Below are 16581 nucleotides of genomic sequence, written 5' to 3'. Positions count from 1 at the left end.
CTAGTATAATAAGGTAGTTAAGTTCCAATTAAGGGAAATAAACAGGTTAACAACAATTCAACAAATAATTGAATTAACAATTGAGTTTTATATAGAACCTGAGTCCGAAGTGGGTCCTTTAAGGCAAGTCCAATTTAAGTCTGTGAGTTTATCAAGAGTTTATCAAGCCGCTATATGTTGTTTTAAATTGTTGTTTTAAACAGATGTTATATGCATTTTTAGATGCTATATGTATTTTAAGCATGAACTCTAACTAATTCATGAGAGAATTTAGAAATTGTTTAGTCACATACAAACAGACCTTTCTCTTGTGGCTAACTAATATTTCTCAATTTCTATTCCCTATGAAATACTAATGAGGATTATTTTTGTGTTCAACTATTTGTACTAGAGACGTCTCTAATTTTTAAATATCATATGTGTTCCATAAATTTTACTGTTATTAATTAAACCACCCTATTTTTGATAGAAGCTTTTTTTGATTTATTACACACCAATAATCACCTGATATTTACGGATGTTTTAATATTAATTACTTCACAATTAGTATCTTCAGCTATTAGCGCCCTTACAAAATCTATCTTTTGCATACCAGTATTTAGATTGAAGGATCTAACTAACTGTAAGGAGTTTGATACCTTATTTTAAACCAGCACACTATTTTTCACACACTTTTCACATTTATTATAGTGGCGGCCAGGTCCAATCTGCAGATTAGGGGTTAATAAGTGTAGGTAGGTAGTGGCGACGTTGCTGGGGCAGATTAGGGGGTAATAAATATAATATAGGGGTCGGCGGGGGTTAGGGGCAGCAGATTAGGGGTACATAGGTATAATGTAGGTTGCAGTGGTGTACGGAGCGGAAGATTAGGGGTTAATAATAATATGCAGGTGTCAGCGATAGCGGGGGCGGCAGATTAGGGGTTAATAAGTGTAAGGCTAGGGGTGTTTAGACTCGGGGTACATGTTAGGGTGTTAGGTGCAGACTTAGGAAGTGTTTCCCCATAGGAAACAATGGGGCTGCGTTAGGAGCTGAACGCTGCTTTTTTGCAGGTGTTTTTTTTTTCTGCTCAAACAGCCCCATTGTTTCCTATGGGGGAATCGTGCACGCGCACGTTTTTTAAGCTGGCCGCGTCCGTAAGCACCACTGGTATTTAGAGTTGCAGTGGTGGTAAATATGCCTCTACGCTCCCTTTTTGGAGCCTAACGCAGCCCTTCTGTGAACTCTAAATACCAGCGGTATTTAAAAGGTGCGGGGGAAAAAATACACGTGTAGCTAACGCACCCCTTTGGCTGCAGAACTCTAAATCTAGCCATATGATGGAACACGGGAAACCCCATCTGTAGGATATGGAAGCCTTTCTGAGATGCGAGGTCAGGAATTGAAACTTTTTTCTCCGCATTAGGGTACGCTGTGCCAAATCCGGGAAGATCTGAATCGACTTCTCTTGGAATTTGATAGCTTTATGCTGCCGTGAAAATTGAAGTATTTCTTCTTTTTGTTAATAATCTTTAAAACGCATGATCATGTCTCTTGGGTTTTCATTGTCAGAAGGTTTGGGCCTTTCGGCTCTGTGAGCCCTGTCCATGGCCACCGGGTGGTCAAATTCAGATCCTCTAAGAAATGTAAATAGTTCTGTGAGATAGATGGAAAGAGATGCTGGTATGACGGCCTTTGGGATTCCCCGTATTCTGAGATTGCATCTACGTTCTCTATTTTTAAAGTCTTCCAATTTATCATGTAGCTGTATGATTGCAGTTTCTTGTCCCTTGATCATTTGTTGCGTAGTAGACATCTCATTTTGGGTAGATTCCTTTTCCTCTTCAATAAAGGTTATTTTATTGCCCAGTTCAGTGAGCTCCTTTCTCAAGCCCGCAATCTCCTCCTTTATACATTGACTGACTTGAAGTATCAGTGAAGAGAAGTTATTTTTTGATGGTATAGACTCAAGTAGTGTCTTAGTGATCTGTATAGTTTCATCTGTGCTTCCATCTTCACGGTCTGAGGCCGGAGATGCAGATCTGGATATTGCTGGTGCTTTACTAGTGTCCCTGGATCTAGAATCTATGACCTTAAAAAAGGATTCCCGTATGGGAGTAGAGCTAGGCAGGGGTTTCACCATTTTATCTGTTTAAGAAAGTCATTTCGGAGACATAATTAGGGAGTAGATATGTGGCTGTATGCTTGATGGTAATTGCTGAGCCGATTACCCAAGTCTGACTCAGATGACTGCTGCTACTGTCTATGATGAGGAAATAAGATAGTTCCCTGGGGAGAACTCAGACCTAGGGTTTCCTGTATGTATAAGTAGATTTTCTCTAAGGAGATAGAGGAAACACCTTTTTATTTCAATCGTTGCCTAATAAGGTTAATTTAATATAGAGGGACATGTGATATGTGGGGCTCTGAGAGACGCAGTTAACCTCTACAAAAAGTTGTTGCACATTAAAAATGGCGTCCACTCCTTATAAAGAATTGTCCCGCCTAATGCTATAAGGCTCATTGAGAACGATGAGTATGTTAAGAAGCATTGAGGAGGTCCGGTCCTGTGCTTTATATTAGCCCCCTAGAGTGTCTAAGCTGTCTGTTATGCCCCCTCTGTCATGTTAGTTGAACATGCTGTCAGTGGTATTATTGAGGTATCCTTCACATGTTATTACCTTCTGAGGTTGTGGTTGTTGTTCCCTCTAGCTGGTATGTAGAGCGTCATAAGTTGTGATGCTTGAGGGCTTCAGGAGCGCAATAAAAATTTAGACCGGGGTGTAGGCCTTTATGCAACCTCCGGCTGTAGCGGACCACAAAAAGGAGCGAGTCTCTCTCCAACGTTCCAGTCAGATAGTCACATGTTTCTTACATGCAATGCCGCAAACTGGTGTGTGAAGGAGTTAGAAAAACCTCCGTTTGGCTGTTTAAATGGGATCAGGTCCACAGAGCTCACTTAGTGTGTGGCCATATCTGATGCAGGCCGGCTGCGCCCTTTCTAGTGTTTGTTTTTTTGTTAGGTTTTTGAAATTTTTTCATAGTGTTAGGATCTTTTAATATTGTAATTTTTTTTTTTTTTTTTTTTAGTTTATTTTATTTTTTTAAAATAGTAATGTAAGGTCATTTATAGTTTAATCCTAGGTTTTTTCATTTCACAGGTAAGTTTTTATTTATTTTGAGAAAGTTAGGGGGGTGTTAGGTTTAGGAATTAATAGCTTAATTTAGTGTTTTGCAATGTGGGGGACCGGAAGTTTAAGGGTTAATAACTTTATTTTATTAGTAGTGATGTGGGGGGCCAGAGGTTAAGGGGTTAATAGTTTTAGTTTAGTATTAGCGATGTGGGGGCTTAGGGGTTAATAGGTTTATTTAGCATTAGCGAAGTGGGTGGGCAGCGGATTAGGGGTTAATATATTTAATATAGTATTTGCGAAATGGAGTAATGGCGGTTTAGGGGTTTATAGTGTAATTTATGGGTGTTAGTGTACTATAACATTTTTGTTATGAGTTTTGTGAAACAGTTTTGTTTTTCGCAAAATCCATAACTACTGGTCTCATATCGCGGAATGGATCGTGGTGGTATAGACTATAACGCTAGCATTTTAGCCAGACCGCACAACCTGTAATAAGGCGCAATGAAAATTCCAAACTCAAAAGTAATTTTTTGAGTGCTGAATAGAGAGTTGCATAAAGGCTAAAATGCTAGCGGTATAGCCGTATCGCCGAGACTTGTAATACGGGAGACCTGCCCATTCAGCGCGCAATGACCAATTTTTCAGCGGTATAGCCGTACTGCAACATTTGTAATCTCGCTATATGTTTTTAATGTATTTGTCTTATTGTTGAATATACATTTTTGTCTAAATTAATACTTGTTTCTAAAGCATCATATACTATTAAAAGAAATTCATACATATATTTGCTTTGGAGAATATCATTTAAGTCTTACGGTGTTTATTTTTTTCATTTATTAAGGAATTAGGCTTATATTTGTATTTTCACAACTAATGTTGATACTTGCTGAAAATTTTATAAACTTTTTGTTGAGTTCTGAAGATAAATAATATCTAACACAAACATTCAATATATTTTTGTGTCTATGATATTGTAAAAAAGATGACAGCATCTACTTTTGTTTTTTTGGTAAAGCAAATTTACTTGCTATATCATTTTTTAAACAAAAGAAACGGTTAATATTTCTTGCAATTATTTTTTAGCAAATCAAGAAAGATAGAAATAATATAGGTAAATTAATTGTAATTGTATTTTACTTGCTTAGTTATGAATGTATTAATATTAATTAGTTTAAAGAATTAAAATGTGTTAATTGTTCATCTCATTTTATCTGAAAGTGAAACTAGAGACGTTCAGCAAGATGAAGCAGAAAACCATATTAAAAGAGGATCAAACACAGGATTCAATTTTAAGACTTTGGGTAAATATATATCAATTTCAAAGTTTTTCATATAAAAATGTTAAATTGTGCTAAGCAGATCAAATTTGTAAAGCATGAAAACTTTTCTAATTTGAATTAATTACAGTCATCCCACTCAATGAGTAATTGGCCAAATATATAACTCCTTTATCATGAAGACTAAGATAATAATTTTAAGCCAAAATTCTTTCACCTAGATTTAGAGTTTTGCGTTAGAAGGGGTGCGTTAGCTACGCATGGTTTTTTTCCCCGGCACCTTTTAAATAACGCTGGTATTGAGAGTTCTCTGAAGGGCTGCGTTAGGCTCCAAAAAGGGAGCGTAGAGCATAATTTACCGCACCCTTCAACTCTCAATACCAGCGTTGCTTACGGATGCAGCCAGCTTCAAAAACGTGCTCGTGCACGATTCCCCCATAGGAAACAATGGGGCAGTTTGAGCTGAAAAAAACCTAACACTACACCTGCAAAAAAGCAGTGTTCAGCTCCTAACGCAGCCCCATTGTTTCCTATGGCGAAACACTTCCTAAGTCTGCACCTAACACCCTAACATGAACCCAGAGTCTAAACACCCCTAGCCTTACACTTATTAACCCCTAATCTGCCACCCCCGCTATCGCTGACACCTGCATTACACTTTTAACCCCTATTCTGCCGCTCCGGACACCGCCGCAACCTACATTATCCCCATGTACCCCTAATCTGCTGCCCCTAACATCGCTGACACCTATATTATATTTATTAACCCCTAATCTGCCCCCCCCAACGTCGCCGCTACCTACCTACACTTATTAACCCCTAATCTGCTGACCGGACCTCGCCGCCACTATAATAAATGTATTAACCCCTAAACCACCTCACCCCCGCCTCAAAAACCCTATAATAAATAGTATTAACCCCTAATCTGCCCTCCCTAACATCGCTGACACCTAACTTCAAGTATTAACCCCTAATCTGCCGACCGGACCTCACCGCTACTATAATAAATGTATTAACCCCTAAAGCTAAGTCTAACCCTAACCCTAACACCCCCCTAAGTTAATTATAATTTAAATCTAACTAAATAAAATAAATCTTATTAAATAAATTATTCCTATTTAAAGCTAAATACTTACCTGTAAAATAAACCCTAATATAGCTACAATATAAATAATAATTACATTGTAGCTATTTTAGGATTTATATTTATTTTACAGGCAACTTTGTATTTATTTTAACCAGGTACAATAGCTATTAAATAGTTACTAACTATTTAATAGCTACCAAGTTAAAATAATTACAAAATTACTTGTAAAATAAATCCTAACCTAAGTTACAATTAAACCTAACACTACACTATCAATAAATTAATTACATAAACTACCTACAATTACCTACAATTAAATCAACTAAACTAAATTACAAAAATAAACAAACACTAAATTACAAAAAATAACAAACACTAAATTACAAAAATAAAAAAAGATTACAAGAATTTTAAACTAATTGCACCTACTCTAAGCCCCCTAAAAAAATAACAAAGTCCCCCAAAAATTAAAAAAATGCCCTACCCTATTCTAAAATAAAAAGTTTACAGCTTACCTTACCAGCCCTTAAAAGGGCCTTTTGCGGGGCATGCCCCAAAGAATTCAGCTCTTTTGCCTGTAAAAAAAACATACAATACCCCCCCAACATTACAACCCACCACCCACATACCCGTAATCTAACCCAAACCCCCCTTAAAAAACCTAACACTAAGCCCCTGAAGATCTCCCTACCTTATCTTCACCACGCCGGGTATCACCGATCCGTCCAGAAGAGGCTCCGAAGTCTTCATCCTATCCGGCAAGAAGAGGTCCAGAAGAGGCTCCGAAGTCTTCATCCTATCCGGCAAGAAGAGGACATCCGGACCGGCAAACATCTTCATCCAAGCGGCATCTTCTATCTTCATCCATCCGACGAGGAGCGGCTCCATCTTCAAGACCTCCAGCGCAGAACATCCTCTTCTCCCGACGACTAGACGACAAATGAAGGTTCCTTTAAGGGACGTCATCCAAGATGGCGTGCCTCGAATTAAGGTAGGAAAAATCTGATTGGCTGATTGAATCAGCCAATCAGAATCAAGTTCAATCGGATTGGCTGATCCAATCAGCCAATCAGATTGAGCTCGCATTCTATTGGCTGTGATTAGAAAGTGCATAACGATAGGATCCACATAGAAATGTTATGCCACTAAGCTGCTCCGTCTTTAAACCATTATTAAGATGCTAATTCATTTTATTTGAGATCAATGTCAACATAGTGTCTTTTTTCTGTATTTTAGTTTTTATATACGTTTAATTATTTCTTTTATACTGTTCTGTTGTTATCATATTTGACCCGGTCTGAGTATGTTAATCATTTTTTTAAAGCTTATGACGCTTTAAAATTGACCACTATGAATGGCCAAATCAAATGAACATTTCTGATTGGACCAAAAGAGTTTTTAACACCTGAACAGTTAACCCATTACTATCCCTGACAAAGTGCTGTAATGTCACAAAACATGTTGGATTTATAGCCACTACGTTTGTAGGCTGACTCAAATCTGGCTGTGATATTGTTACTCTCTGTGATTTAGTCACAGCAAACTTTTGTTACAATAAAGATACATTTTTAACCTCATCATCTCGGTCCATTTACTGCTGGACTCTTTCCCCTCGGGTGGAATTGTTTGTATATATGGTTATCAGTATCTCATTAAGTAGAATGAGGTGTGCCTAGGTTGGAATTCAACAGATACAGACAGTGGATACATGTAGATATGCTGATTTAATAAAATATTAGAGGGGGTCTCTTCATTTTTTCCAGAGCTGAAATTAACAACATTAATTCTATATTCTCTTTGTTTAATTCATATAGCCAATGGGAAGAGATCAGCTGAAGACAAAGACTTGAGTTTGTTTGGTATAATCCAGGATATAAGTAAGTAATGAATTCCAGTGTAATGTATCTTTCATGGCAATTTTAAAAATTGTGCTTAACAGATAACAGTTATGTGAAACAGCCAAAATGTTGTAATTTGCACAATCATAGCAATCCACAATAAGCAAAATATCAAATTACTTTATCTAGAATTATTGTGTTGCCTAGAAAATAGCAAATCAGTTGTTTCATTTTGAAATCCAATTAACAACATTATATCTGTAATCTTTGTGTTTACTTCATATAGATAATGGGAAGAGATCAGCTGAAGAACAAGATTTGGCAGAAGACCTTGTTACAAGAGGTTCAAACAAAGGCTTCAATTTTATGGTTGATATGATCCAGGCATTACGTAAGTAATGAACTCCAGTATAATGTTTATTTCATGGCAATTTTAAAAATTGTGCTTAACAGATAACAGTTATGTGAAACAGCCAAAATGTTGTAATTTGCACAGTCATAGCAGTCCACAATAAGCAAAATATCAAATTACTTTTTGCTAGATTACGGGTTTTGCGTTATGAGTGAAAAAGCTTCATAACGATGCTTTTTCACTACCGCTGGTATTACGAGTCTTGTAGGTACAGCTGTACCGCACACTTTTTTGGCCATCATGCAACGTAACTACCACACCTTTCAAAAGGTCCTTTTTCAATGGGACTCCCATAGCGCCGGTATTACAAGTTTTTCCTGTCCGGCCAAAAAGTGAGCGGTACAGCCCATAACTACAAGATTTGTACCGCCACCTGAAAGTCAGTAGTTATGGCTTTTATGTTACAAAGCCGTAACATAAAACTCATAACTAAAGTGCTAAAAAGTACACTAACACCCATAAACTACATATTAACCCCTAAAACGAGTCCCTTTCACATCACAAACACTAAAATAAAATGATTAACCCCTAATCTGCCACTCCGGACATTGCTGCCACTTTAATAAACATATTAACCCCTAAACCGTCGCACTCCCGCATCGTAAACACTAGTTAAATATTATTAACCCCTAATCTGCTGCCCCAATGTCGTCGCCACCTACATACACTTATTAACCCCTAATCTGCTGTCCCTAACATCGCCGCAACCTACATTACTGTTATTAACCCCTAATCTGCTGCCCCCAAAATTGCCGCCACTATATTAAAGTTATTAACCCCTAAACCTAACCCTAAGTCTAACCCTAACCCTAACACCCACTAACTTTAACATCATTTAAATGATTCCAAAAAAAATTACAATTAATACCTAAATTATTCCTATTTAAAACTAAATAAATACTTACCTGTAAAATAAAACCAAAGCTAGCTACAATATAACTAATAGTTATATTGTATCTAGCTAGTGTTTTATTTTTATTTCACAGGTAAGTTTGTTTTATTTTAACTAGGTAGATTAGTTATTAAATAGTTATCAACTATTTACTAACTACCTATTTAAAATAAATACAAATTTACCTGTAAAATAAAATGTACCATTACACTAAAATTAACACTAAAATTAAATAAACTAAATTACAAAAAAAACATTTATCTAAATTACAAAAAAACATTTATCTAAATTACAAAAAACAATAAACACTAAATTACACAAAATAAAAAATAAATTATCAAATATTTAAACTAATTACACCTATCTAATAGTCCTATCAAAATAAAAAAGCCCCCCAAAATAAAAATACCCTAGCCTACACTAAACTGACAATGTCCCTTAAAAGGGCCATTTGCGGGGCATTGCCCCAAAGAAATCAGCTTTTTTACCTGAAATAAAAAAATACAAACAACCCCCCAACAGTAAAACCCACCACCCACACAACCAATCCCCCCAAATAAAAACCTACCTAAAAAACCTAAGCTCCCCATTGCCCTGAAAAGGGCATTTGGATGGGCATTGCCTATAAAAGGGCATTTAGCTCTTTCACGTTGCCCAATCCCTAATCTAAAAATAAAACCCACCCAATAAACCATTAAAATCCTAACACTAACCCCCGAAGATACACTTACAGTTTTTGAAGACCGGACATCCATCCTCATCCATCCGGGAGAAGTCTTCATTCAAGTGGCAAGAAGTCCTCAACAAAGCCAGGAGAAGTCTTTATCCAAGCGGCAAGAAGTCGTCCTCCAGGCGGGCAGAAGTCTTCATCCAGACGGCATCTTCTATCTTCATCCTTCTGATGCGGAGCGGCTCCATCTTCAAGACATCCGGCGCGGAGCATCCTCTTCTTTCGATGGTTCTTGAAGAATGAAGATTCCTTTAAATTACGTCATCCAAGATGGCGTCCCTTGAATTCCGATTGGCTGATAGAATTTTATCAGCCAATCGGAATTAAAGGTGAAAAACATAATTTATGTAAGAACTTACCTGATAAATTAATTTCTTTCATATTAGCAAGAGTCCATGAGCTAGTGACGTATGGGATATACATTCCTACCAGGAGGGGCAAAGTTTCCCAAACCTCAAAATGCCTATAAATACACCCCTCACCACACCCACAAATCAGTTTAACAAATAGCCAAGAAGTGGGGTGATAAGAAAAAAGTGCGAAAGCATAAAAAAATGAGGAATTGGAATAATTGTGCTTTATACAAAAAAAAATCATAACCACCACAAAAAAGGGTGGGCCTCATGGACTCTTGCTAATATGAAAGAAATTAATTTATCAGGTAAGTTCTTACATAAATTATGTTTTCTTTCATGTAATTAGCAAGAGTCCATGAGCTAGTGACGTATGGGATAATAAATACCCAAGATGTGGAACTTCCACGCAAGAGTCACTAGAGAGGGAGGGATAAAATAAAAATAGCCAATTCCGCTGAAAAATAATCCACACTCCAAAATAAAGTTTTAATCTTATAATGAAAAAAAATGAAATTATAAGTAGAAGAATCAAACTGAAACAGCTGCCTGAAGTACTTTTCTACCAAAAACTGCTTCAGAAGAAGAAAACACATCAAAATGGTAGAATTTAGTAAAAGTATGCAAAGAAGACCAAGTTGCTGCTTTGCAAATCTGATCAACCGAAGCTTCATTCCTAAATGCCCAGGAAGTAGAAACTGACCTAGTAGAATGAGCTGTAATCCTTTGAGGCGGAATTTTACCCGACTCGACATAAGCATGATGAATCAAAGACTTTAACCAAGACGCCAAAGAAATGGCAGAGGCCTTCTGACCTTTCCTGGAACCGGAAAAGATAACAAATAGACTAGAAGTCTTTCAGAAATCTTTAGTAGCTTCAACATAATATTTAAAAGCTCTAACTACATCCAAAGAATGTAACGATCTTTCCTTAGAATTCTTAGGATTAGGACACAATGAAGGAACCACAATTTCTCTACTAATGTTGTTAGAATTCACAACCTTAGGTAAAAATTTAAATGAAGTTCGCAACACTGCCTTATCCTGATGAAAAATCAGAAAAGGAGATTCACAAGAAAGAGCAGATAACTCAGAAACTCTTTTGTAGCAGAAGAGATGGCCAAAAGGAACAACACTTTCCAAGAAAGTAATTTAATATCCAGAGAATGCATAGGTTCAAACGGAGGAGCTTGTAAAGCCCCCAGAACCAAATTCAAACTCCAAGGAGGAGAGATTGACTTAACGACAGGTTTTATATGAACCAAAGCCTGTACAAAACAATGAATATCAGGAAGATTAGCAATCTTTCTGTGAAACAGCACAGAAAGAGCAGAAATTTGTCCTTTCAAGGAACTTGCAGACAAACCTTTATCCAGACCATCCTGAAGAAACTGTAAAATTCTAGGAATTCTAAAAGAAGGCCAGGAAAATTGATGAGAAGAACACCAAGAAATGTAAGTCTTCCAGACTCGATAATATATCTTCCTAGACACAGATTTACGAGCCTGTAACATAGTATTAATTACGGAGTCAGAGAAACCTCTATGACTGAGAATCAAGCGACAATCTCCATACCTTCAAATTTAATGATTTGAGATCCTGATGGAAAAAAGGACCTTGAGATAGAAGGTCTGGTCTTAATGGAAGAGTCCAAGGTTGGCAAGTAGCCATCCGAACAAGATCCGCATACCAAAACCTGTGAGGCCATGCTGGAGCCACCAGCAGAACAAACGAACGCTCCTTTAGAATCTTGGAGATCACTCTTGGAAGAAGAACTAGAGGCGGAAAGATATAGGCAGGATGATACTTCCAAGGAAGTGACAATGCATCCACTGGCTCCACCTGAGGATCCCTGGATCTGGACAGATACCTGGGAAGTTTCTTGTTTAGATGAGAGGCCATCAGATCTATTTCTGGAAGTCCTCAGATTTGAACAATCTGAAGAAATACCTCTGGGTGAAGAGACCATTCGCCCGGATGTAACGTCTGGCGACTGAGATAATCCGCTTCCCAATTGTCTATACCTGGGATGTGAACCGCAGAAATTAGACAGGAGCTGGATTCCGCCCATACAAGTATTCGAGATACTTCTTTCATAGCCAGAGGACTGTGAGTCCCCCCTTGATGATTGACATATGCCACGGTTGTGACATTGTCCGTCTGAAAACAAATGAACGATTCTCTCTTCAGAAGAGGCCACGACTGAAGAGCTCTGAAAATCGCACGGAGTTCCAAAATGTTGATTGGTAATCTCGCCTCCTGAGATTCCCAAACCCCCTGTGCTGTCAGAGACCCCCATACAGCTCCCCAACCTGTCAGACTCGCATCTGTTGAGATCACAGTCCAGGTTGGAAGAAAAAAAGAAGCCCCTTGAACTAAACGATGGTGATCTGTCCACCACGTCAGAGAGTATCGTACAATCGGATTTAAAGATATTAACTGTGATATCTTTGTATAATCCCTGCACCACTGGTTCAGCATACAAAGCTGAAGAGGTCGCATGTGAAAACGAGCAAAGGGGATCGCATCCGATGCAGCAGTCATAAGACCTAGAATTTCCATGCATAAGGCTACCGAAGGGAATGATTGAGACTGAAGGTTTCGACAAGCTGAAACCAATTTCAGACGTCTCTTGTCCGTCAGAGACAAAGTCATGGACACTGAATCTATTTGGAAACCTAAAAAGGTTACCCTTGTCTGAGGAATCAATGAACTCTTTGGTAAATTGATCCTCCAACCATGTTCTTGAAGAAACGACACAAGTCGATTCGTATGAAATTCTGCTAAATGTGAAGACTGAGCAAGTACCAAGATATCGTCCAAATAAGGAAATACCACAATACCCTGTTCTCTGATTACAGATAGAAGGGCACCGAGAACCTTTGAAAAAATCCTTGGAGCTGTTGCTAGGCCGAACGGCAGAGCCACAAACTGGTAATGCTTGTCTAGAAAAGAGAATCTCAGAAACTGAAAGTGATCTGGATGAATCGGAATATGCAGATATGCATCTTGTAAATCTATTGTGGACATATAATGCCCTTGCTGAACAAAAGGCAGAATAGTCCTTATAGTTACCAATTTGAATGTTGGTATCCTTACATAACAATTCAATATTTTTAAATCCAGAACTGGTCTGAAGGAATTCTCCTTCTTTGGTACAATGAATAGATTTGAGTAAAACCCCAGACCCTGTTCCAGAACTGGAACTGGCACAATTACTCCAGCCAACTCTAGATCTGAAACACATTTCAGAAATGCTTGAGCCTTCACTGGGTTTATTGGAATGCGAGAAAGAAAAAATCTTCTTGCAGGAGGCCTTACCTTGAAACCTATTCTGTACCCTTGTGAAACAATGTTCTGAATCCAAAGACTGTGAATCGAATTGATCCAAATTTCTTTGAAAAATCATAATCTGCCCCCTACCAGCTGTGCTGGAATGAGGGCCGCACCTTCATGTGGACTTGGGAGCTGGCTTTGGCTTTCTGAAAGGCTTGGATTTATTCCAGACTGGAGATGGTTTCCAAACAGAAACCGTTCCTTTAGGGGAAGGATCAGGCTTCTGTTCCTTATTCTGACGAAAGGAACGAAAACGATTAGCAGCCCTATATTTACCTTTAGATTTTTTATCCTGAGGTAAAAAAGTTCCTTTCCCCCCAGTAACAGTTGAAATAATAGAATCCAACTGGGAACCAAACAATTTATTACCTTGGAAAGAAAGGGAAAGCAAAGTTGACTTAGAAGACATATCTGCATTCCAAGTTTTAAGCCATAAAGCTCTTCTAGCTAAAATAGCTAAAGACATATACCTGACATAAACTCTAATGATATCAAAGATGGCATCACAAATAAAGTTATTAGCATGTTGAAGAAGTTTAACAATGCTATGAGTTTTATGATCTGACACTTGTGCCAAAGCCTCCAACCAAAAAGTGGAAGCTGCCGCAACATCAGCCAAAGAAATAGCAGGCCTAAGAAGATTACCTGAACATAAATAAGCTTTCCTTAGAAAGGATTCAATTTTCTTATCTAAAGGATCCTTAAAGGAAGTACTATCTGCCGTAGGAAAAGTAGTACGTTTAGCGAGAGTAGAGATAGCCCCATCAATTTAAGGGATTTTGTCCCAAAACTCTAATCTGTCAGATGGCACAGGATACAATTTCTTAAACCTTTTAGAAGGAGTAAATGAATTACCCAGATTATTCCATTCCCTAGAAATTACTTCAGAAATAGCATCAGGGACAGGAAAAACTTCCGGAATAACTAAAGGAGGTTTAAAAAACGAATTTAAACGCTTAGTAGATTTAGTATCAAGAGGACTAGATTTCTCCATCTCTAATGCGATTAAAACTTCTTAAGTAAAGAACAAATAAATTCCATTTTAAATAAATATGAAGATTTATCAGTGTCAATATCTGAGACAGAATCCTCTGAACCAGAAAAAACATCATCAGAAACAGACAAATCAGAATGATGATGTTCATTTAAAAATTCATCTGAAATTCATCATGCCTTCCTAATAGATTTAGAAACAAAATCTCTTATATTAACAGGAACATCCTGAGTATTAGATGTTGATGGAACAGCAACAGGTAATGGAATATTACAAATGGAAATACTATCTGCATTAGCAAGCTTATCATGACATTCATCACAAACTACAGCTGGAGGAACAGTTACCACAAGTTTACAGCAAATACACTTAACTTTGGTAGAACCAGCATCAGGCAGCGTTTTTCCAGAAGTAGCTTCTGATCCAGGGTCAATCTGAGACATCTTGCAATATGTAAGAGAAAAAACAACATATAAAGCAAAATCTATCAAATTCCTTAAAAGACAGTTTCAGGAATGGGAAAAAAAGCCAATGAACAAGCCTCTAGCAACCAGAAGCAAATGAAAAATGAGACTTAAATAATGTGAAAAAAAGGTGGAGACAATAATGACGCCCACATTTTTAAGCACCAAAAAAGACTCCCACATTATTGGCGCCTAAATGCTTTTGGCGCCAAGAATGACGCCACATCCGGTGACACCGACATTTTTGGCGCAAAACGTCAAAAAAATTACGCAAACATGAACAACTTCCGGTGACAAGTATGACGCCGGAAATGACAAAGAATTTTTTTGCGCCAAAAAAGTCCGCGCCAAGAATGACGCAATAAAATGAAGCATTTTCAGCCCCCGCGAGCCTAACAGCCCACAGGGAAAAAAGTCAATTTTTAAGGTAAGAAAAAATGATTTATTCATATGCATTATCCCAAATAATGAAACTGACTGTCTGAAATAAGGAATATTGATCATCCTGAATCAAGGCAAATAAATGTTTAAACACATATATTTAGAACTTTATATAAAAGTGCCCAACCATAGCTTAGAGTGTCACAAAAAATAAGACTTACTTACCCCAGGACACTCATCTACATGTAGTAGAAAGCCAAACCAGTACTGAAACGAGAATCAGTAGAGGTAATGGTATATTAGAGTATATCGTCGATCTGAAAAGGGAGGTAAGAGATGAATCTCTACGACCGATAACAGAGAACCTATGAAATAGATCCCATAGAAGGAGACCATTGAATTCAAATAGGCAATACTCTCTTCACATCCCTCTGACATTCACTGCACACTGAGAGGAAAACCGGGCTCCAGCCTGCTGCGAAGTGCATATCAACGTAGAATCTAGCACAAACTTACTTCACCAAAAACTGATTTGTGGGTGTGGTGAGGGGTGTATTTATAGGCATTTTGAGGTTTGGGAAACTTTGCCCCTCCTGGTAGGAATGTATATCCCATACGTCACTAGCTCATGGACTCTTGCTAATTACATGAAAGAAAAATCCTATTTGCTGATGCAATCAGTCAACGCTGGATGTCTTGAAGATGGAGCCTCTCCGTGTCAGAAGGATGAAGATAGAAGATGCTGTCTGGATGAAGACTTCTGTTCGCCTGGAGGACGACTTCTTGCCGCTTGGATGAAGACTTCTCCCGGCTTCATTGAGGACTTCTTGCCGCTTGGATGAAGACTTCTCCCGGCTGGATGAGGATGGATGTCCGGTCTTCAAAAACGGTAAGTGGATCTTCGGGGGTTGGTGTTAGGTTTTATTAATGGTTTATTGGTTGGATTTTATTTAAAAATTAGGGTTTGGGCAATGTAAAAGAGCTTAAGGGCAATGCCCATCCAAATGCCCTTTTCAGGGCAATAGGGAGCTTAGGTTTTTTAGGTAGGTTTTTTAGGTAGTTTTTTTTTTGTTGTTTTTTTTAAGTTTCAAAAACTTTTATTGAGTCAAAAGTAACATTCCGATAGAAAATCAATATAAACAAAGGTAAGTGGGGCACGCAGGCCCCTAACGGTCAAGTATATGATCAATATCACAAATAGACAAATATTGTATATATATTATACATAGTGATAAGCTCTTATGATAATTTAAAAAAGAGAGTAAGGAAGAGTGGGAGAGGTAAAGGGAAGGAAGCAGGAAGGGAGGAGAGAAGGGAAGGAAAGATAAGTTAATGTAGGGAAGGTAAGGCCCGATCTTGAAATGAACATCATGGGCTAGTCATGACATTGGGTTCCCAGGAAATATCATATCATGATCCCCAGTCTTCCCAGGTGAGTTCAAATAAGTCTGATTTGTTTAGGGTATAGAATATACTTTTTTCCATCTTATATATGTACGCCATTGAATTCATGGGCCAGCTTGGAGGGGTCATACTTTTCCATGATTTGGCTATTGCCGCTTTGGTTGCCATTAAAAGGTATATACAAAGATATGCCTGATGTTTAGGTAAGGTGTGAATGCCAATGTGGAGGAGAGCATTAGAAGGGGATTTAGGGAGTGTTATGCCGAGACTAGATAGCACCCGAAAGCAGGTATTACATAA

At 37.9% G+C, this 16581-nt stretch overlaps 1 protein-coding gene across 1 annotated transcript in view; it reads left to right on the top strand.

Annotated features, from left to right (window-relative positions):
- LOC128651636 (maximins-S type A-like) overlaps positions 1–16581 on the top strand; it is a 92085-nt gene that overhangs the window by 35008 nt on the left and 40496 nt on the right. The window contains exons 3-5 of the mRNA XM_053704641.1: positions 4332–4414; positions 7292–7354; positions 7602–7706. Coding sequence (XP_053560616.1) covers positions 4332–4414; positions 7292–7354; positions 7602–7706 — 251 coding nt within the window. The remainder of the gene's footprint in view (positions 1–4331; positions 4415–7291; positions 7355–7601; positions 7707–16581) is intronic.

Source organism: Bombina bombina, chromosome 3, assembly GCF_027579735.1.
Source record: "Bombina bombina isolate aBomBom1 chromosome 3, aBomBom1.pri, whole genome shotgun sequence".
NCBI lineage: Eukaryota > Metazoa > Chordata > Amphibia > Anura > Bombinatoridae > Bombina > Bombina bombina.
Note: the sequence above shows the minus strand (reverse complement) of the source record. Positions and strands in the feature narration are given on the sequence as shown.